At 41.6% G+C, this 23,258-nt stretch overlaps 2 protein-coding genes across 3 annotated transcripts in view; one reads left to right on the top strand and one right to left on the bottom strand.

Moving 5' to 3' along the window:
* LOC128881090 (rho GTPase-activating protein 20-like) overlaps window positions 1-23,258 on the top strand; it is a 264,081-nt gene that overhangs the window by 4,609 nt on the left and 236,214 nt on the right. The gene's annotated exons all lie outside the window — the stretch shown is intronic.
* On the bottom strand, window positions 5,916-10,155 carry LOC128881093 (tubulin monoglutamylase TTLL4-like). Its single transcript, XM_054131800.1, has 4 exons — window positions 9,532-10,155; window positions 8,231-8,637; window positions 7,178-7,568; window positions 5,916-6,596 (listed from the first exon to the last, which is right to left on the bottom strand). Exons 1-4 carry the CDS (start codon window positions 10,153-10,155, stop codon window positions 6,138-6,140), a joined length of 1,881 nt encoding a protein of 626 aa, XP_053987775.1. The 3' UTR covers window positions 5,916-6,137.

Here is a 23,258-nt window from a genome sequence, read left to right as displayed (position 1 = left end):
TGCTCGAGCGACGAAACGAAGAACATGTGGTCGTCCAATGAAACGGAGAAAGTGACAGTCGAATTAGCCGGTCATCTCTGTATTTAGCGTAGAACCGTTCAACGTCGCCAGTCAGGACACTAGCTTATGCTCGAATTCCTGCTTATTACGCGCACCCGTCCATTAAGTCCCGCATGTTTGCAACGTGAGCAGGAAACAGAGCGACGAAATTCCTTTTGCCATATCTCTCGATTTGTTTTATTTTGATAGTGGTGTAACCCGATTTTTCTTAAAAGTCGATATTATGTCCACAAACTATATAAAATTTATTATCATTGGTCAAGATAAAATTTGTATTCTCACCAAAATAAATATTTATTTATTTTGATAGTGATAATGATATGATTCAAGTCCCAATTTTTCTTCAAATAATTCTAACATTTTATATACCTCGAGAGTCGATACACTTATCTTCACAAAAATCTTACAGTTAGCCTGCTGGTAACCCTTATCAAAATAAATGACTCGTATATCTCGAGTAATTTTTCTATCGAGTGTAACAAATCCGATCAATGAAATTCATTGCGTTACATTTTTTCGAACGTGGAACATTTCTAACAAGAATCCCAAACCGCGTGACAAAAAACTGACAAAGTAACGCGTCAAGATCGTTACACTGTTCCCCGTATCCGAAGATCGGTATCCGGAATTGATTGCACCATGAACGATGGATATACTTAACGAATAGGCGAATACGAAAATGAAATTGTAGCTTAAATGATCGGTACGAAGACTTCTGGCTGGTATGTTCTTCTAAATATCTTGATCAAGGATACTTTATTGGAGCAGTTAGTTACTCCAATGCAAAAGTAATATCAAGCTTAGATTTTACGAGAGTGCTACACGGAATTGTTGACAGCCGGCTGTACACCTGGGTTATGGAGAGGGGAGCGTTAGGAGATGTTCTGACGAATAATCTCTTGCAGAAGAAAGCGATGGAATTGCATACAGAATTCGGTGGTCCCTCAAATTTTGTTGCGAGCAACGGTTGGCTCGAGAGTTTTAAGAGAAGACACAATTTACGTGTTGGTGGTGTCTACCGAGAGTGGGTTGGCGTGAATGCATTTGCTCCAGAGAAATTTCCAGAGGAATTAAATCGTATATTAACAGACGAAGATATCTTTGAAGCTGATGTCTATGTCATGGATGTGATGAGCTTAATGTGGGAAGCTCTTCCGCAAAGACTACTGCTTCATGAAGGCGAACAATGCGTGAATGGCAGAAAAATAAGAAAAGATTGTATCACCGTGGCACTTTGTGCCAATACTACTGGCGCGCACAAGCTGTCAATCCTCTTTGTACACAAATATGCAAATCCAAGAGTGTTAAAACATTGTATGCAACTTTTGCCAGTGGTATACAAAAATGAACCAAATAGCTGGATTACTGAACCTATTTTTAACAATTGGTACACCAATTATTTTAAACAGAGTGTAAGGGAATACCAGGTGCAACAGAATCGCGTGGGGAAGGTATTACTACTATTAGTGAACAATTCGAAAGGACTCATACTCTCTGAAGAAGCACTGGAAGATTGTCAATTTACCATCCAATACAACTTCAAGAATGCAACCCATGGACCAAAGTATAATTACCAAATGCAAAAAGTTATTCAAGCACAAACTACTCTGTCGGGTATTGCAGCATGAAATAGGAGTTTAACAATTTTATTTGGATTACGATATAAAAGACTGCATCGATATGATTGCAGAGGCCTGGGACACGATAACAGGGCATCAAACATTCAACATTTGTGGAGACAAATTTTATGTCGATCGTCTTTGGATAACACTTCTGAAAAACAGGTTCAAATCGCTGCTTAGATTTTACGAATGAAGACCTTCTAAAAACAACTCTGATTTTGAAATTGTTCTTAATATTCATCATATTCCGACTAATGCAGTCATCCTCTAAAAGTAAAGTACGTTTATCTAAATATCTTGGACAAGAGTACTTTATTGGAGCAGTTTCCTAATCCAATGCAAAAGTAATATCAAGCATAGACTTTACGAATAAAGACCCTCTAAACAGACTCTGATTTTGCAATTATTCAAACTAGTGCAATTATCCCCTAAAAGTGAAGTATATCCATCTAAATATCTTGGACAAAAGATACTTTCTTGGAGCAGTTTCTTCCTCCGATGCAAAAGTAACGTTAAACTTAGATTTTACGAACGAAAACCCTCTAAAAAGACTCTGATTTTGGTTCGCGGTCGGTCGAAAACCTTGAATCTGTTCGCAGATACGTAACTATGATCGTTATCGTATAGAAGATAACCAGTTTTTTTTTTTTTAACGATAAAAGGGAAAAAAATATTTTACAATCGTCGTGTACGCGGCAGTAGAAAGTCTTAAGAGCTTGCCGTTAAACCATAAACGCATCGTCTTTATCGATTCTCGTAAACGTTCGAATGCGAACCTTTGGAAGACCGACCGTGGAAGTTTTCAAAAGCCGCTTCTTCGCTCGCGGCGTAGATTGGCCCCAAGATTGGTATTTCGGTGGACATCGCTATAATCCGGCGAAACGTCCTTATCGGAGGTTTCCCTTTCCAAAGAGCATCGAATAGTTTCGATACCTCGTGGTTGGTAATATTTACCTGGCCTGGTCACCTGGATCTAGGCGCTGCAGGTAGAAACGCCTGACTGAAATTGCTTTACTTTGAAACTAAACTAGTTTCAGGAACGTTACGGTTCGAGCAGCGAAATAAGTACGATCAAAGTAAGAAAGATTTAAAAAGAAATAACACACACGACCGATCGACGTTAAGGGTCGTAACTTGTTCGACTAACGACGTACACTCGGTTCTTAAATTATTTTTCCACCAGATACATGTGTTCCGTTCTCGGTCGCGGTCAAGCGTGATAAAATAGTGGACTTGTTTACTGTAGTTGCGTACCGACTGTCGCATTATTAGCGAGTGTACGGCTGCGTGACTCTGACAATCAGAGCAGAATGAGATCTAAAATTCGCAATCTCACGAATGAATCCACTCGAGTCCGCCTAATTACGACACCGTAATCGTTAGTCACAGATGCTAGAAGCAATCCAATCGAGACATAACTTTCGGAAAGATACGTTCCACGTGCTGCGTCGTAAATGAGAAAGAGTAACTACCGGATATATTATTATTAGAGGAGTTGTTAATTTGTTTATTTGAGTTCGAAGTCGTTACAATTTAGACTATAACACCTGTTGGTTCAGTCGGAGCTGTTGATAAATACTATCGGATAAGTGACATGATAGGTATATTATTACTAGAAAAGTTTTCTCAACTTTTTTCTTGTAAGATAACCAAGATAAGTGGCTATCAGACATTTGTATTTTCGTTTTATAATCGTTGGCGCTTTCCTCAAGTGCGAGCGCGGAGGAAAAATGTAGATTATATGTGTCAACGAGAAACAGTCGAGGGTTCGAGAAGGCTATCTCGATAGATTGAAAAGTGCTGGAAATCGTGTGTTCGTATCCACGGAATTTTCAGGAAGTGATTCATGCTTCTGAAGCCCGCAGAGCTTTCACCAGTCGCTTGCGTCACGTCTGAAACAGGTGACGAGCTGTGACCGATCGCAGTTATTCCTAACGCAGTTGTACATTACTGAATCGCTCCTAATAATCAAACCAGGATTTTCCAAACAAAGAGACGTATAATTCTTTATATACGAGTCAAAGTTCCAGTCAATCGAAATCAATAGAGACATTTTTAAACGACATTAGCGGCATTTAATCATAGCAACCATTTTATTATGATCATACACCTTGAGAAATTATTATTATTACATTAGTTTACAATATTTGAACCGTTCACTGCACTAAATCGATTAGCTCCACTTTTTGAAAATTTTTTAATTGAAGTGTCAAAGCACTTGGTATAGTCATAACTAGACTGCGGAAGTTTATGCACGATAAATATGTAACATGCATATGCAAAATATGCACGAAAAATATGCAAAATATGCATGAAAAATTTGCAAAATATGCAAGGTATATAGGTATATATAAAATGTAGTATAATAAGTAATATATTAGTATGTTACCGAATATTCGCTATGTACACATATATCCAATACTTTTCATAATTATTCTGGAATATTATAGTTCGCGTGACAATAAATTACGAGCATTTTTTCGAAATTTAGATTTACACCAACATTGTTCTGGTACACTTATTGGTCCTTGAACGTCCTCGTTATTTAAAATATTTGAAATTTTCAATAGTGTAGAAAATCCTACATTCTTTTCTAAAGTTGTTTTACATTTTTTTCTAATCTTTTCACCGCAATCACCAGGAATAGGTTTTATATATTATAGAATTATATATATATATTATATATTATGTATTATAGAATTCATATATATTCCTATTGATTCATTTAACGTTAAACCTGTAGTTTTCAGTTTCCGTATTGTTGCTGACAAAATGTTTAAATGAGCCTTAATTTACATTAAGTGTTGAGCAAGTTCATCTTGCTGGAGCACCTCTCGTGCAATTTTAATTGCGGCAGGATCCTTTGGCTTGAATGATTGAACTACCTATTAACATAAATAAAATTTCTAGATAAAATTGTATTGAAATCTAAAGAAATTCTTTATTACCACTTGCGGGACTTTAACAAATCTTGACAAACCTCTTTAATTTTAATAATCCCATTTCTCAACTTTTTGTTGTATGGAGTTAATCGATTTATCCAATGAACGGCTCATTTACAAGTATAGTATTCGTATAATTTAAATTCTCTTTTTATATAAAGAAGTCACCATTCAGAAAGGTTGACAGTCATGCAGGACAAAACGTCAAATTATATGTATACTGCACGAGAGACAGTACAGTACATTTGGTGCTGCACAATTTTTCGCCATACCTTCTTTTTTGTCCATTAAAATTGATCGTTAAATCGACGTCTATACTGAAATCGTGTAATTTCGAAACGATTAATCGCAGCAGTGTGAAACTGTCCGACAAATCATCTAAACCGCACAATGTCGCGTCTACCTTTATCGTAAATAATCGTAGGCCTCGAACGCCACAGCCGATGCGCATTATCGGCCATGCGGGCGGTTGAGTAACGCGAATTTTATTCAATTACTCCGTTCACTTTGAAATTGCAAAATGAGTCATTGCGTTTACGTCTATGTTTAGCCAGTCTAGCTATTTCGAGGTGAATGATCATCGCCTCATTGTCAGTTCTATTGTAAACAATCGCGCTCAACGTCGACGGATTTAGCGTTATTCAAACGGGAGCCTTATTGCAAGAGTCAACGATACGACGAGATCGATTCATTTGAAAATCGCGCACCTGTACAAACAGAAACGATTCGACGCTGGAAGACGCGAAAAATAAAGATATCGTCTCGGTTACTTTCAACTTTTCGAGCTGCCGCCTTTGTACTAACATTCCGTTGAATGTGAAATTCGCAGTGGACATTGGGTTATTCGTAACTCGATGACGGACGTTGGCATGGAAACGGATACTCGGTTGAAAAGGGTAGTTGTAAACGGCGAGATGACGTCAACGTGACCGATGTAGTTAATGCGACGGTAATGTTGGTACCTCGTGGTTATGGTGTTACGCAACGTTCGACCAAAGTAGATTAACAGACGTAGGGTTTCGTCCGGCTTTATAGGATTCCATTGACATCAAACGGTCGGCAAGACAAAATAACTTGCACAATCTCCAGTCGTGTTATGCATTTCGTATCTTAATCGTTGACCAAGGTGTAGGCTCGCATTAATCGCATTGGCTAATATGATAAGCGCCGACATGTAGATCGAAAGTGATTTTCAATTGAGAGTTCAAATTCTCACCTGGCAGGCTTGTTTTCAATTTTCTGGCTGAATAGAAATGGCAACATGTTTTCTAATAATTATTATTCAGTTAAATGTTGTTCAAATATTTAATAATACAGTGTAAGGGGTTCGTAAGATCCACAATTTGTATTTTAATTTTCTTGTGTGAAAGATACGGATGTAGCAGAACCCCAAGGTGTAGAAGTGTTTTTATTAGTCACTCATCATTTTTATTAGCTAGGAGAGTATAATTAATCGCCATAGCTAGAGTACAACTTTATCAACCACCGCCTGCATAAAAGCAGAAAATCTCGTTCAAACGGAACCTGGATTCAGGTGTCGCATCTGCTCGCAGTACTTGTTCAGTCTTCTAACGGCTTCCTCCCTTCTCTCGGAGTAACGATTTTCCCAAACGTCCAATAGTCGATCGTAGTACCTTTCCACCTCGAAAAATTTCAAGTACCCGTACGATTGGTTCGTGGGGAATATTTTCTCGAAATTTCCCACCTCCGCGAGTTCGTCTTCGTAGCGAATAAGCTGCCTCAGATCGTCCCGCGTCAGATTCTCGACGATTCGATCCAGATACTCGTCTCGATTTCGTATAACGTTGATTTCGTTCTGTTTGACTCTCTCCCAAAAATTTAACGTCGCGCTGTATAACGCGCAGTCGTGCGCTATCGAATCGTACTTTCCGTAGCGTCCGCCGTTGGAAGTTAGATCAGTTTTTGGTATCTGATAGCCAGCCATGTTCAAAACGTTCCTCATGAGATGACCCTGTGGAACGAAAACTAATAGGAAGCATCAAATGGGTCGCAATCGTTGATTACGCGGATCACGATCCACGATTTGATCGAGCTCTGTCCGTGAACGATTTATCATCGAACGATTCGAATTTGTGTTCTCGTGTATCATTGCAAAGGAATTCGAAAGCTCGATTTTAGCGGGCTATAAACGTATCGCGCGTGATCCTGCTTGAGAATATAATTATTATTTAACGAGGTGGGTGTGGGAATGGCGGGGAGGGGGGATTCCGTTTGTTTGAATCTTACAAGGAAGATTTAGGAATTACATAAATTTCAACAATTCCTTCGCAGTAATAATTGAGCCGTTCACTACACTTTTAGAAAAATCTTAAATTTAAGCACTTGGTATAGTCATAACTTTTTATATTTATAACAACTTTCCTGAAAGGGACAGTACTATCTTCGATATTTATTTGAACTTACTTTATGAAAGGAGTTCTTGTTGCGAATCGACTATACGGAAAAACAACGTAGATTATTTCATCGCATTTCTCAACTTTTTGTTTTGTGAAATTAATCGATTTGTGGAACGAACGGCTCGATCCTCAGTACCTTAACAGCAGTATCGAGCTGCGAGTCCGTTTGTAAGGACGGCAGCGTGTTGACTTCGAGGAGCCACGGCTTCAAATTCTCATCGAGGAGTACATCGAACCCATATAATTCGTAACAAGCGTAACTCGAGACTAGGTTCTCCTTAATGGCTGCGTTCATGCTCGATTCAGCGGCTATCACCGTCTTAACGACGATGTCCTTTATCTTGGACCACAGCTCAGCCACGTCCACACCTTCTTCCCGCAAGCGCGACCACAAACACCCCAGGGACCATTTATGACTCTTGAACGAATTCACACCGTCGTTGCTCACGTAGGCAGGATTCAGCTTGTTCACGCTGGTGTTGGTCAGGTGCATGTACTTGTCGCTTAGGTTCGTGTCGCGGACGTACCTGGGAATTGGACACCGGAAGGGATCGTTTAGAGTTATAGACTTTCGAAAAATTACGATTTGCAGTGATAGTAGCGCGATACAAAAAGAAAAATCGAAACAATTCTGGAAATTTCAAATGGTTCGAGGAAGATATGTTTCTATGAACGTTAACGTATACGTGCATTGATCTATTGTTCTACAACCACGTGTGAGAATCTTGGTCAGACCCAAAATGTGTATCATGAGCCTGGCAAGTTCATCGGTCTAACTTAATGTAAATAACACGTACCACGCTTTTGGTTTGTTTATATGCCGATAAGGATTAATTTAGAAATTGGAATTAATTGCTACTGATTTATTATCTTGAAATCAATCTTTTGTGTTATATCTATGGTTTTTGTTTTTGGCACAAGCTATTGGAATTTAAATCGCAATGCAAGGGGTTAATATCGTAAAATACGTTTCCATCGACAGTTTTCTACGACAATATAATTTTCTCTAGTGCCCTCTCCTTCTTGTTTGGATTCAAAAACGCCATTGATTCGGAGTCAGTTTTCAAGGAAGGCCGTGTTCGATACAATTTTATATTAGACATAGCTTGGAAACACCTTCCTTTCGGTATTATACTTACTCGTTACGTACATCGAATGATTAAATCGTGCCCTTCGGATTTAAGATTACCTGACCGATGCAAAGCGCACCAAGCCCTCCTTGTAGATGTAAATTTTCGTGGGATTGATGCTGGTCACGAGAACGTAAACCCGCAAATCGAATTTCGAGCTGTTGATCAGCTTCGGTTTGGATATGTATCGTTGAACGATTACCGAATGCCACTTCGGAATCTCCCACCACTGATTGATGATCTTAATACCCTGACCACGACCCGCCGACGGTGGCTTGATTATCCACGTGCTGCCAATGCCGTATCTCTGCCACGCGCTTTCGAACTTTTGCATTTCCTCGGGCAGAACGAACGTTTGAGGCATAAACTTGAACTCTTCGGGACCGAATTTCTTCGTCATTCTATTCAGGTTCATGCACAGCAAGTCTTTGCTGCCCATGTTGCGCGAGCCTGGTAGACTGTTTACCTAACCATAAAATAAACAACGTCAATATTAAATGGGGTTAGGCCCTCAGAGGCTGTAGCTATGCCTAGTCGCAGCTGCAGCACGGGTTTGTCGAATCCGAGGTACCCGAGCCTCCTTGCAGGACTATTGAGGCTTATTGGGTTGCAGAGGATAACGTAAAGTTTGTTTCATGCGGGAATTTTATTTTTACAGAGTTCAGTTTAAAGACTTTTTAAAGATTCTCCTTGGTCGACTGAGAAGTTTATCTTTATATGTATATTAAGTGGTTGAGCTGCTAATTCTAATTACTCTTTATTAGGATCTATTCGATCAATTGCTCAATCGTTTTATTATGAAATTAGTTTATTTTTGATATTATTTTCTCTAATTTTATGAATTGAGAGATTTTCTTCTAAAAGATTTTTATTTTATGTAAGAATAATTTAATTTTTTGAAATTTTGTATGTTTATTATATTTGATATTTTTAATTAGAGTATTAATTAAATTAAAATCCGATTTTTCCTTGATGACTTCTTAGTTAACACGTTGGTCGCCACGTGACCCAGAAATGGGTGACAGGACTTTTCACAAGGAACTAAAATAATTAATTTCGTAGGTGAGGCGGTAGTGCAAAGAAATCTACATAGTATTAGTGAATTCGTCAAGAATAAACAATTAAATACTAGTGCAAGTATTAAATTATGTATACTTTGAACTCGATAGAAATTTTCACGAGTTTCAATCTGGTCGCCAACGTATTAAAGATAATCTAATCTTGCAATTCAGACAAGGTGATCTAAGTAAACTTAGACCATTATTCAAGTTCAGATTCGACTTTCCAGACAACGAACCCCTGCGTGAATAAACTTAATAAGTCCCAGCGAGACGTATTTGAAGTAGTGGAACAAATTCACCTTTTGGAACGTTTTCAAATTCCGATACCTCGACGTGTCGTTGAAGGAGGGGTACCAAACACCTGACCAATCGTTGTCCGTCGTCACGACTTGGTACCCGGTGTTGATCAAAATTTGCAACAAGATCTTCGGCGCGGCTGCGGAGAACTTCCATTTGAGAAGTTTGGTGAAATCCTTGGGCAACTTTTTCCCGCAACCGCGATCGTGGCTATGAAAGAGAACGTACGGTGGTACGTGGTGAAAGAGGCTCTTTCTCATAGACGACGACACGTCGTCCAAGAGCTTATCGCCATGTGCTCGCTCGTCGAAGATAGTTTCGATGCGATTCCGCGGATGGAATGCGTTCCCGCCAACGTCGTTTTTGTTCCTCGTTAATCTCGACGGTCGTTGGCGCCGCGGCTCCAAGTTCGCAGAATGGACGACGTTGTCACGCAACGTAGCCGTTGGACGATTAGGCGAGTCGCTTTTAGGACGGAGGAGAGCCTTCTCGGTGAGCACCTCGTAGACCAGCCATTCCTCGTCGATGTCGAGGTTAATTATTCCACCTGGCGTGCTCGTCGCGGCGCATTGGTTGGCGATGTTTTCGAATTTGCATGGATCAGGATGGCCGAGGTCAGCCTGCATCGCGATATCGAACCACTTGGGAATTTCACGGTCATTATTGCTTCTGTACGCGCACAGAAAATTTTAAGCTGGTTGGTCGAATTGCTGGACTGAACATGAAGTTGTTTACGGAACTCGTCTCGATTCGCGTAGTCGATTATATTAGACATTAGATGTTCGATGTTAATTTCTTTCATAGAGAACACGTGTTAGTTAGATCGTACAATGTGAAGTGTATCTTTTTTGACTGTCCTAAATACTTAGAATTCCGTATTAAGGTCGATTCAGACTATACGACACGGACCGTCACGTTCCGGCAACGACACGTACCGGCACCGACTCGACAAAACATTAAAACACGCGTTTTAATGGAACTATTCACACTATTTCCGTTGACGGCACGTTCAGGTCGGTGTCTGTTAAGTGTGAATAGTTTCATTAAAACGCGTGTTTTAATATTTTTGTCGTGTCGATGCCGGTACGTGTCGTTGCCGGAACGTGACGGTCCGTGTCGTATAGTCTGAATCGACCTTTAAAGCTCAAATTAAACCTACTTTACCCGAAAACTTCAATAAAATGCAAAAATGCAACAGAAGTATGGATAATTTGAACATTTCCACCTCGATATCAACTTCCATCTCAAGATTCTATCGTTAGACAGCCCTGTGCATCACGAATTGTACCTAAAACGAGTAAAATCGCAACGCGTGGAAGGAACCATGAGCATCGAGCACGAGAAGACGCTAGGCCACGCTCGAATCGTCCACGATTAGATACGAGGAGAAAAGCAGCCGGCGTTAGATCAGTTTCTGTTCACCTATTTCCTATCGGCTCGCAAACAATGCCGCGATTGATTCGAGGGCTTTCCGCATTTACGTGCTATGCCGGCGTTTATCTCGCCGGGCAGAGCACTTGAACGCGGTAAACACACGAGCGGACACGCGGATGGTTTATGCGCGTAATACGGACACGCGCGTGCATACCTATGCCGATGCAAGTATTGCTGCACTTGCGCGCCGAGAGGATAGCGCGAGTAAGGGAGCATTCGCACTGCAGTGTTCCGATGCAAAACTCGGTTGAAATTCTTGAGGAGAGGTGGGATTTTAACGGGTCCACTTGTGGAAGATATATTCAGTTTAGAAATGATTTCTGTGCCTTTATATTCATAGTAGCTGAAGTATCTGTACGTAAAGAATTATTATAATATAAGCTTCTTTATAAATATATAAAAGATAGGTTTAGAAAGGAACATTCGAGTCCCTCTGATCACGTTTTAGCCACGTTTCTTTTAGTAACCTGAGTATGTAGAGTAGATTAGGTAAGAAATTAATGTCAGTTGTTGAGCTCAAATTTCACGAACACTACCTATGTTAGAGTAGTTCCTTTCCCTACCAAAATTAATAGCCAAGTCTACAAACTAAGCCTTCTTTAAGACACACGAACTCGAACTTTTTCTATCGAAGAGATATGAAAATCGAATCGGGAAAAATCCCATTGGCGACGACCGGGACCCCTAACGGTGCACGACGATTGTCGCTTACGTTTATTACGATTCGTGTGTCGGCATCCCGCGGCGATATAAACGTGGCCTAAAAAGCCCCCGTTGGACTCGCGTCTCGCTAGTTGATCAGCAAATACGCCTATCGTTCGCTTCTCCCTCGTGTCCGGGGTCTAATGGCGATGTAGCTCGATGCTAATTTGATTCCCGTGTAGCGCAATCACGGCCCTGATTGTCGATGTTACGCGCATCACGCGCATTCCTCCGTGTGCGCTAGTCGCGTTTTCCATCTTGCACGATTAATTGTCGGTCGTGCGTGGCCGGCGTTGGCTCTCGATCGGTCGGGCCAGGCCTTCGTCGCTATTCGCCGCGCGGAATGCAACGTTCCTGGGTCTCTAATCTGAGCGTATACAATGCCCGGACACACCGTGCGCCGGGGGAGAGCTCCGAGCGGTGTACAGAATGTAATACGCGCGATACCAGATATAACGCGCATTTACATACACGATCTGCGCGCAATCCACGAGATCGAGCGGCTTCGCTCTTCCGGCAACGCGTTCACTTTCCCTACGTCTCGCTGCCGGGTACCACAGCCACGGGCTAAGGTCACAGGTGTCGAGAAACGGTTCGTTTCACCTGATCGTTTAGGCCTAATTCAGATTAGGCGATCTACCCGCGAATTTTCGGAGGTTACATGCAGTCGGTATTTAAGGGGTTTGGAACATCAAAAAATGAAAAAAAAAAATTTTTTTTAATTTAAGCGATTCTGAACAATTCTGCACAAAGAAAATTGAATTTGGAGCACTAGAAGTAATAAACAAAATTTTTTGAAAAAAAATGGAATTTCTTTTTTCACAAAATTTCTTTTTTCCTCACAAAAAAAGTTCGACGACACGAACTTAGTCAAAAGAACGCGATAAAACTGTAAAAAATATAAGAAAATACAACTGATAAACTTCTCGAAACAAAAACAATGGCACAGTCAAATTTGCGGAATTTTTTTTATCACTTCCAGTGCTACAAATTCAATTTTCATTGCGTAAAATTGTTCAGAATCAAAAATTAAGAATTAAAAAAAAATTACAAAAAAGTTTTTTTTTTTTTCATTTTTTAATGTTCCAAGCCCCTTAAAATGGGGTTGGACAAAGCTCTCACGTGGACGTATGAGCCGTTCACTGAACAAATGGACTAACTCCACTAATTGAAAAAAATGAGAGTATCAAAGCACCTGATATAGTCATAACTTCTTATATTTATAATAACTTTCCTGAAAGGAAAGAATTTTTCTCAAGATTTATTTGAATTTATATTATAAAGGGAATTTGAAAAACAAGGTGTATTATTTCATCGCATGTCTCAATATTTCGTTTTATGGAGTTAATCGATTTGTGCAATGAACGGCTCATATATGTATTAGACCTAAAATCGCCTCATCTGAACTAGGCCTTAATAACTATGTCGTTCAAAATTAGTCTTCAACTCCTCGACGACCACGAGCGTATTAGTACGTTCGTCGATGGGTTAGGTCTGTATTAGGGTCCTTGTTTTATAGACTAGTTTCGAGACAATTGTTATAATTCTTCTGGTGTCAAAGCATCCGACATAAACTCTATCGCGACGCGGTAGTCGAAATCCATGATAACTGCCTTGTTCGATTTATTATGAATGTGATTATAGCGTGAATTAGGGAAAAAGAGGTTGAAACGAAATTAACAAAAAGGGGACAACGTAATGTGTTATCAGAAATTGATGTGAGGTGAGGTGTTATCAGAAATTCTTCATTTTCCATTTTCCATTTTCTTCCTTGATATTAGCATAGTGCTAAAGCATGAACGCAGCCTTGATGTAGGCCGCGCAGCGACGAACAAAACGGTTTACGAAAATAACCAGACCGAAGTTCTTCGGCACCGTTGTTCGCAAGGGCAAAACGAACGCAAACGTTTCGAAACGATGCGATTCCCAGGACAAAGCAAACGAGGACACGGTTCGATACGTTTCGTGGCCGAAGTCTGTCACCAGTCTGGACTGTCCGGAGACTCGTACCGTTACCAGCAGTCTGGACCACACTGTATTCGCGCCTCGCGTGATACGCTTTTTACGTCGCCCTGGTAAATTGGTGGACGCGACTGCAAACGGTACTTCATTGTTCTTCCCTCGTCCAGTTTGTTCCTGCTTTTTTAGGCTCTCGTTGGTCGAAGCATCGCGGTAAACGTTATTTCTGGTAACTTCGCGTTCGACATACGCCCCACGGTGACAATACGACACGCGGCGATTGTACAGACGCTGGAACATGTGCGTGGTCGCGGCTCCGTACGCTTTCACGGTCCACGTGGCAAGCATAATGTATCGCGAATTCCGCCGTGCGACTTTTCAAACAGAAATCTGCCATTAAAGATGAATTGCGGTGGGGCTGCGTATTCGAGAACTTTGGACTTATCTTACGCTACTATGCAATGTTTGCGGAGGACATTTTTCGATCTGTTTATTATTCTGTTCGAGGGGCAGAATACTAAACCTTTTTAACTCTTTGCAGTCCAGACTTTTCAATTTCAGTACAGTTCTGTCGAGTCTTACTCGACATAGGACAACTAAGAGTTAACCCCCCGAATACTACAATCTTTAGGGATGTGATTTTAATGTATTAACTCTCTATAGGTCTGTGTAACTTTCAGTTCACGTGATAATATATCGACAGTTTACCAAATAAGTTTAGTTTTTTCAGAATATAACGTATACGTTCTACATGAGCCATTCATTGCACAAATCGATTAACTCCATAAAACAAAAAGTTAAGAAATGCGATGAAATAGTGTACAATGCTTTTTAAAATTCCCTTTATAATATAAATTCAAATAAATATTGAAATATTAATTTTCCTTTCAGGTGTGGAATTAGTAGTGTGTAATTCAAGTGCAGTTAATCGATTTGTATACAATGTTTCTGGTAACCAATAACGATATTGAAGACGGTTGGCAGCATCATCATCCAGAAATATCAAAGTAAATGCCTTGAAAGTTGCTTGCAGAAAAAAAACATCCGGCCAATAGAGGGTTAAGGTTTCCAAAAAGATTTTTCATCCGTGCAGGTGTGAATTTCATTTTGCTCGATACGCGGTCTCATCGACCCGGACAAGGATCGATCAACACCGTAGAAAATTCGCGGTAGGTTGTGAAAGACGAATGCTCGACGAATCGAGATTTCATGGTTACACCGTAATGCGGTTATGCAAGCAGGTTTCTTAAGCGGTTGAGAAAAGCTACACTCGATGAGACATATATTACAGTATACAATCGGGAAAATTGCGTGCTCCGCGTCAATTCCAGGGATTCCGTTTCGGGATTGTGTAATCAGTTGGCCGAGTGAATTGGTTTATCGTTGTCCGGTTTCGCGTGGATTTTCCATCGTCGATTTCACTCGCGCTGATTTTGTATGCCGGCGAATAGAATGCACGCTATTCGTTATTTCGTAGGCCATGGATGCTTAGACAAAGTTACAGATATTTCACAATTCCATTGAATACCGAACTACTATTCTTGTGAATTTTAAACTTCGCTCATTGTTACTTGGACTGCATCAACTTTGCTTTTGATATTCATTCCTTTAGAGCCGCGAAAAATTTAATTTCTTCGTTTGCCTCCAATCGCCTATATTATCTTTGCCCGCGAAGGAGCAGCGCGCCAGGAAAAATTGCAAAAAGGGGCCACGCGGTACTCGAAGTTAACGAAGCTTTGCGAAACAGCATCGCGCGAAGGATGGGAATACAAAAAGGAGGCGAAACGGATAAGAGAGGATGGGGCAGGAAAAGGAGAGCCTTGAGGTGTCGTCGAGAACGCGTAGCAATGCGCGTTGAAAGCGTTTACACGCAGGCACTCGAACGCGTCGTACGAGAAAACGCAGGCGATATACGCGCGGGACATCGATTGCATTGTCTTTGAATGACGATGGACGTCCTTCGAGAGAAGATTCTCGGTGTGTACACTCGGTGTGTACGATGCTCACGGTGCATCGAGCGATTTCGCAACGATCCGAACGCGTGTACGTGCGTGCTTCCCTGTTGCGCTCTCCGTGGCCCTCCCAAGAGCCATCCGCTCGAGATCCTCGCCGAGATTCGTTCCCCGATTCATAATTAAACCCCGAACAGTCGCGGAAGAACTCGAACGGAATTACACATCGCGTTCGAATCCTACGAGAATCCTCCTACGAATACAAAAGGAAAACGGGACAGTAGAAAGCAACAGGAATTCCTGTATCGCCGCTTTTCCGAAGGTCGCGCTAATTAAGACACACCGCGATTGTTGTCTACGCCAATTAGACGATCGAACAGTTTTGCACGTCTATTCCCTCGGTTCAACGGGCCCGTGGGCGCGAATGACTTTTATCATGATCGATTTTTCCGGATTTTCTCTCCCCGACTGCATCCTGAATCCCCTGTCGAACGCTTCCATACGCAGAACGGAATTTCAGCCGGCGACTCGGTATTCTCGTAATTTTGCAGTGCATCCACGGCCGCGGTTGTGTACTCGCGATGCATTAGCGATGTCGCAATGCCGACATACGTACATACTTGCGTACGGTCGCCTCCTCCACCCAAAGACCGTTTAAATCTTGCGTGCGCGTCTCTTGAAACCGGCCTACGACAGTCGCGGATTCGTTTCTTTTTCGGGGGAAGTCCCAAGCGCCGCTACGCTTTATTCCGAGTTCTTTATCTTGGCGAAACTATTCCTTGTACCGCGTTCTGCACTCCCGGGGCATTGGCGATTTTGCAACGCCGTCGCGTACACGTGCAGCCACGTACGTGCGCTCTCGACGTCGCTGCTACCAACCGCCGCCGCGCTCCGATGCTAGAAAAACAATCGCACGAATCGAACACGACGATCGCCTCTCAAGGCTCTCCCACGCCGCGATAATCCTTCGAAAATCACTCCCGTTGGGAAAAAAGAGGATTATTAACGACGTACGCTAACGATGTCGGATGCCGCGACACCGTTTCCCCTATGCGCATAAGCTTTATCCGCTTTCAGAAGGAATGTTTGCTTTTTATAGCTTGGAAAGGAAATGTTTCGGAGCCGAGTGGTGTGTTTATCAGAGGTGAGCTAAATTTTATTTGGGCGGAGGAGTCTTAGAAAAGAGGCGTGCCGATTAATCCTTTGACTGCAGGACGATTTTTGCTGAAAATTCTAAGTGGTGTAGAGGTCTGAATTTAAAAAAGAATACCAGTTTATAGGGAATGCTTAGACGTAACTTTTATATCCGTATAATTTGTTTCCAAAATAAAAATTCAAATATAGAAGATTTTTTAATCTGAATTCGATTATATTTGAAATGGTGAAAAGAGAAGCATCGTTGGTTGACGATTACTTATTTGTCGTAAAATTGGAAAAACATCACCTCATAGAGGATGATAAGGCGAAACTTTTCAAAATAATAACCTAGATTACACATCTGTATTAAATCTTGGCGCTCAAGGTAAAACGCTTTAAATTCGCCTGGCAGTGAATGGGTTAATAAATAATTTATACAAAATTCGTTATAAAATCTCTCATTGTTCAGTGTCGTGAATCGAATCTCCCTAAAGTTATACAAGAAAATCGGAGGTTTGACGTTGGTCACTTTCCTCGATCAATGATACGCGCTGACGTCATGGTTGCGTTCATCGGCGTGAGAAGCCGCGGCGAAGCACGCGTTTTCGCGATAATTTTCATTCTTTTCCATTTATCGAGAATTTAAGGGAAGCAATAAGTCGGCGAGGTAATAATCACGTGAATTATTATCCCCGATACGTCGATGCGGTAGATTTATCCTCGATACCGTGTTTCATTTTCTCGTGGCGGCGGCGAGGGGTTCGGCAAGGGAGAATATAATTTTCAGCTCGATTCGAACACCGCGAACATTACTCGTTGACCCCGTTTCCGTCGAACCTTTGCATCGCTGAAATTGTTTAGCAAAGACAAACGAGCCGTTGCGGATTTATTTAGCCGGTCGTAGGCGCAAAGAGATACGCATCGAATTCGAAAGGTTTGCGCGCGTAGGCGAATATTTGTTGACGTGTTTAATAAGGAGAGCCGTGGAACCCTGTCCGCTCGACGTTCCTTCGTTTACGATCGATCTATGGATCGTGACCGTCCAATGATATATTTCGTATACAGCAACCAGCGTCGTTAATAACGCGCTTTAACAACTGTCCGTTGCGGAGTTGGCCTCGTTCATTCTTTTCCTGTTAGAATCTATAAAGAAGACAATTCTTTCATCGAAAGCATGCTTTAAGACTAAACCTATTACTTATTTCTCATATACTATTGTTTCATGTATTATTCATTTCAATATCACGCGAAATACTTTTGCATTCGTTTGAGAAAAGCCTTTAAGACCAGTCAGCTCAACGATACTCCATCCAATGTATTGAAAAGTATTATGACGCAATCTTGCTATTGAAATCTTATTTAACTCGATATACTTTCAAGCGACGTATCAATGCCAGATTTATGCCTCGACGATACCATGCAAGTTGAATTGCTGTGATCTATTATTTATGAGAGCTGGACACCGATATAATAGGAACGTAAACAAGGTGTCGGGCCGAAAAATAGATGAATATTCAGCGTCCGTCCGATCGCATTCAACGAAGAGATGCATCGTTGGATTAATCCAATTACGAGAGAATCGCGTTGAAGGAAGGGGGGCAGGGTACACGTTTCCGTTGATTTAACGATTTATTATCAGCAACGCCCCACACGCGTTTATTTACACGCGCCATTCCGATGAATACGCGTTACGGTCGTCTTTCATTCCCTATTCTTTCCCGCGAAATCGCGCCGACAATGAAATATCGCGACCGTGTTTTATTCGTCGTTTCGCTGCTCGCAATTAAAAGCAATTTTCGCACGCAGCATGGAAAGCCTCGCCACGATATATCCACTGATCCGACTTTCGCGTAATGACTTCAGGAACTGGCTTAAAATGTAAATTCCATGGCGCTGTTTGTACGCAGCTCACAATGCCGAAGGCGTGGCAGACATTTAATAATTTACTTCCTAGTGTTCACGCTGCGGAGCATAGCACGTATTTTTAAATGTTTTCGACTTTTTAATAGGAACGAAAAAATTCCATTGTACGCACTGAAACGCGCGTTTCATGTTACATTACTGTATCGTGTAGGATTCATTTTGCTCTATTACTATGCATCATCAACTTCTGAGAGATTAGGTTGTCTATTTATATAAATACTGCCACAAAAATAAGTGCAAGTCGCGAAAAGAACATTTGGAACAACCTAATATATACATTCTACATATATTCTCGGTACATTTATTTTTGCAGTAAAATAAAATTGTAGTATATATTCCAACAATCTCTCTGTGAAGTTGTTTTTCATCCGTGTACCGATTAAAAAGTCCGAAACGTTTAAAAATATGGACGGTGTGCTATAGTTGTATAGTTACGCTTTGCAGTGTATCGACGCGAGCTCGCGAATGAATTCAATTGCGTAACGCGGGTTAAATTTAGAGAAGCACAGCGACGGATCGGGATTTTCTGCACGCCTAGAAGTGGAGAGGAGGATCGATCGATGATGGATCGGTGGAACGGATGGCTCGACGCGATGTTGAACGGATTTGCATAAAAATGTCTACAACCGCTGCATAATGCGCTGCAGTGTGCTTTGGAAGACCTTGGCGAGGTGAGACCTTCCTGACATCGCAAACGCGCGAAAGTTAGCGCGTGCCTACGCACTTTTCTACGCGCGACGCGTCTCCTCTTCGCCCCCGACGCTGATCCCGAAAAGGAAACGTCATTTACAATCTAAATTGTTACGTCCATAGAAGAGTCGATAGAATCCGCTGGATGTCGATCCATACAGTCTCAGGCGTGACGTAAATAACCATACCGCGGATGTTTGTACACGTATACCTTTAGCAACATCGCGTGCCATTCTTCGTATTCTAAAAGAAGGTTCAGCGGTCTTCGTGAGGTTATATTTGTATAAATGACGACTAATTTGAGAAAAATTTTCAACTTTCGTAGTGTAGGATTTTATTAGATAATGCTAATGGATGGTATTATTGCTACATTAGTGGTGCAGGATTATAGTTAAACTATTGTCGGCATAGGTATAAACTAAAATAACACCCTCGCTGTTAGTCGCCATATTGTTCTTCTGTGGAGCTTGAATTTCATTTTACTTTTACAATCGTGTGCCTTAAATAGATATAAATCTAATGGAAACGGTCGCCGAAACCCGCGGTGCCCGGCGATTGCTTGGTAATTTTTCCAGCGACAATGGAAGCTCTGTTGCGTTTTCTCGTTCCCAGTTTGGCTCGAATGGTTGTGCCTGGGTACGCCATTTTGAAAGTTGGCGTTTTTAAATACGAAGGACGCAATGCATCGAAAATAGACACCGGCCGGCGTACCGCGAAACCGCAAGAAAACTCGCCCGGTTCTTCGGGCTTTGCGCGGAACGTCGCGTACCCGCAGTTAGGATCGCTTTGTTTGCGATATTCCAGCATTTCAGTATTGGTATTCGTTCTACTATACCATTGGCGACGGCCTTGACGCGTTTCTTACCTTTGACGCGCACGTATCTCTCAACATGGAGAGAGATTGACAACCGCTTCGACAAATCGGTCCCGACCGCGTTCCTAGCTGTCTCCTTGTGTGTTCTTCGGATCGATCGATCGATTGAATTGCGGATAGAGCTCTCGATGGGTTACCCAGCACCGATATTACTCGATACTCTCGTTTCCTGGAGGTTCCCTGGCAGGGTTGCGTCGGGACACTTTTGCATTGCGACCTCGTCTCTACTAATTACTAATATCTTAAAGAGGTAACATTTGTATATGGGAGGTAATCTCTGAAACAACTGAACTAAATTCTAAACATTTCTTCAGCAATAGAAAGCTATACTATCCCTTAGGTAATTTATCGGTAATTTATTTATTTATTTAATTATTTCAATATATACGGGCATAGCCCATTATGAAATGATTACAGTATAGCAATTATAAACAACGACAGTTGACAGATGCCAAGAAAAACAAAAATTTACAAACAAACAAACAACCATAACAAAGTTATCGCTGGTGAATAGCAGAATTGCCGATAAAAAGGTTATGTAGCCTATGTTTAGTAGAGTCGATAGAGTCAATAAACATATCGCTGTCTGAACTAAAGCAATTAACTGTAGCACAGGCACGGATAACAGTATTAAGGTGACAGTATCTAGAGGAGGAAATATATTGATGAAATAGATATGAGGACCTAGTGGTCCTGGGAGGAATGTGAAAGGGCACAAGTCCAAGAAGAGGGGCACAATCAATTATATTAGTAAGAAGCTTCTGAATAAAAACAATTTAAAAATGTTGTGTCTTTAATTGTGGACGCCAGGTCTAAATCTGTTAAGGTCCTTGAAATATTTCTATCGAATTATGTTTTTCAACGACGATCGAATCCCGCGAGGGTACAAGTAGAAAAGACCATCGAAACGAAGCCTCTCGTCCCGTGTTTGGTTGTTCGATCGTAACCTACCAAGGACTTGGAAGGTAATCATCGAGCATTATGCAGACGTTCGGGACATTTTTATGCAAATGCGTCCGGCATTGTGCGAAACCATTCGGTTTCGCTGATGGTCGCTGGTGTGGAGCAGCGGGGGCTTTGGCTTTCCTGCTCGTCAGACGTTTTAATCGACTTTGCGAGTAATTTACGACTCGAAGCCGACGCGATCGTTCGTGAATTGTATACGTAATATACGCCGTCTGGAATCAGTCGTAGAAGTAATCGTTCTCGAATCATCGGGCTTCGCCGACACAGTCTCGTTTCTCTGGATTTCGAGCTCAGTTCTCTCGAACGAGCCTCCCATCTATGGTGAATCTCTCGAAATCGTAAACCTGTAACTGCAACAATTAACCTCGCGCAATTGCACATAATTAGCGCCGGCTTATTAGCTTCGCGGCTCCGTTATTCGCGGCTGTGCGCCGCGAGCACGTCTCTCGTGTTACCAGTCTTCCAATTCGCGTCAGTGAATACGGATACGTTTTCGCCCTCGTGGGAAATCGTAATTAACGTCACCGATTGGGGAAGCGTTCGCCGGTAAAGGATTTTTCTTGACATTGTGCGCGTGTAATCGAGTTCCTGGAGTGATGTGGTTCGTTGGGATGATCGTCGATAATTAGTTGCGAGGAAAACATAGCAAACCCTCGCATCGATTGGTCAAAGCAATGCCTCTGGCCTCGATAGAGGTGATCTCGCATATTGGTTAATATACACGCGAGCACACTGTACGAACATTCTGCTAATATGGTCACACCGTGCATACCTTCGATCGTTTCGATACGCATACTCATCGTCGCGACTACGCTGTCCAACTTACGACCTTGTAATCACAAATGAACGTGGAATGCGGCTAGGAATTCGACGATCGACCAGCCAAGCGTGCCTTCTATTCACAAATTTCGTATCTGGCGGATGAAAATTTTCAGTAAGCAATTACTTGTTCGACATCGATTGCAATTTGATGTAATAATTGACCCGTTCACTGCACAAATCGATTAACTCCACCAGTCGCATAAAAATTGTAACATTACCGATGATTAACTTTTTGGCCTTCTTATTAATTTTATATACCGTTAGATGCAGGCTACATCTGTATTTACGCATTCTACAATATTTATTCGAATTTAGATTATAAAGAGAATTTAAAAAAAACAATTCACATTATTTCATCGGAATTCTCAATTTTTTGTTTTATGGAGTTAATCGATTTGTGCAATGAACAGGTCAATTAATCGTCAATCATGCTGGACGAATGAAATCCTATCATAAACAATAGTTTCGTTCGTCGTTTGCATTCTGGTTATAATTGAGACAAAACAGACTGATGCGGTAAAGATGCTACCGGGTAAAGATTGCCCTCAGGGGCTGTAGTATGCGAGTATGCCAGCTACAGTACGGGCTTAGCGACCCCGGGGTACCCTAGCTAGACATGTACGAAAGACAAGACTGACGTCATGTACAAAGTTACGATAACGCGAGCTAAGCCAAAATTAAGGAGTAGTGTCAAGGAGGCAAAGTAGTGTCAAGAAGTGACAGTTATGCACTTGAAAAACCAAGCGAGCAAGCACGTAAAGATTAAAGGTGAACTATCTCCGCACGAAATTGCGGTGGTATTAGAAAATGAATGGTCTTCGAATTCCGAGGAAATTAATTCTCCAAATGATATACACAGCGTAGATACTTATCCCCTACCTCATCTCCTCGTACAGCCGCCGTAGTATGGTTTTGTTTCTTAGCTCGAGCGAGTCAGGTTATAATAATAACATAATAATAGTGGATCGGCGTACGAGCGGCCTTTGTTATCGATCTACAAGCGATCACGGTTCAAGTTGAGTGAGTAATTGCTGCGGGCATTTGCTTATCCTCGTTCGCGTATTAAATCGGCCATACGCTGCATAGATCCCGGAATGTCGGAATAATATTGATACGAGAGTGCCGATCGATTATCGGCGTTTACGAAAATGGAGTCTGCGGTTATTGCTGGATACGCGCCGCGAATCTCGTTGTTAAAGTTGAAAGATAATCGATCGGACAACTTGTTCGAGCCGAAACGCGTACGATTTATATCTTTGACATTTTAATA

This window comes from Hylaeus volcanicus, chromosome 8, assembly GCF_026283585.1.
Source record: "Hylaeus volcanicus isolate JK05 chromosome 8, UHH_iyHylVolc1.0_haploid, whole genome shotgun sequence".
NCBI lineage: Eukaryota > Metazoa > Arthropoda > Insecta > Hymenoptera > Colletidae > Hylaeus > Hylaeus volcanicus.
The sequence above is the reverse complement of the archived record's forward strand: the minus strand, read 5'-3'. Positions and strand labels throughout refer to the sequence as shown.

Coding starts and splice junctions, on each gene's coding strand:
- LOC128881093 (XM_054131800.1), bottom strand. CDS start 10,155: ATGCAGGCTGACCTCGGCCATCCTGATCCATGCAAATTCGAAAACATC. Junction 8,638..9,531: donor ATTTGAAAACGTTCCAAAAG/GTGAATTTGTTC, acceptor TTTTATGGTTAG/GTAAACAGTCTACCAGGCTC. Junction 7,569..8,230: donor GTGCGCTTTGCATCGGTCAG/GTAATCTTAAAT, acceptor TCCAATTCCCAG/GTACGTCCGCGACACGAACC.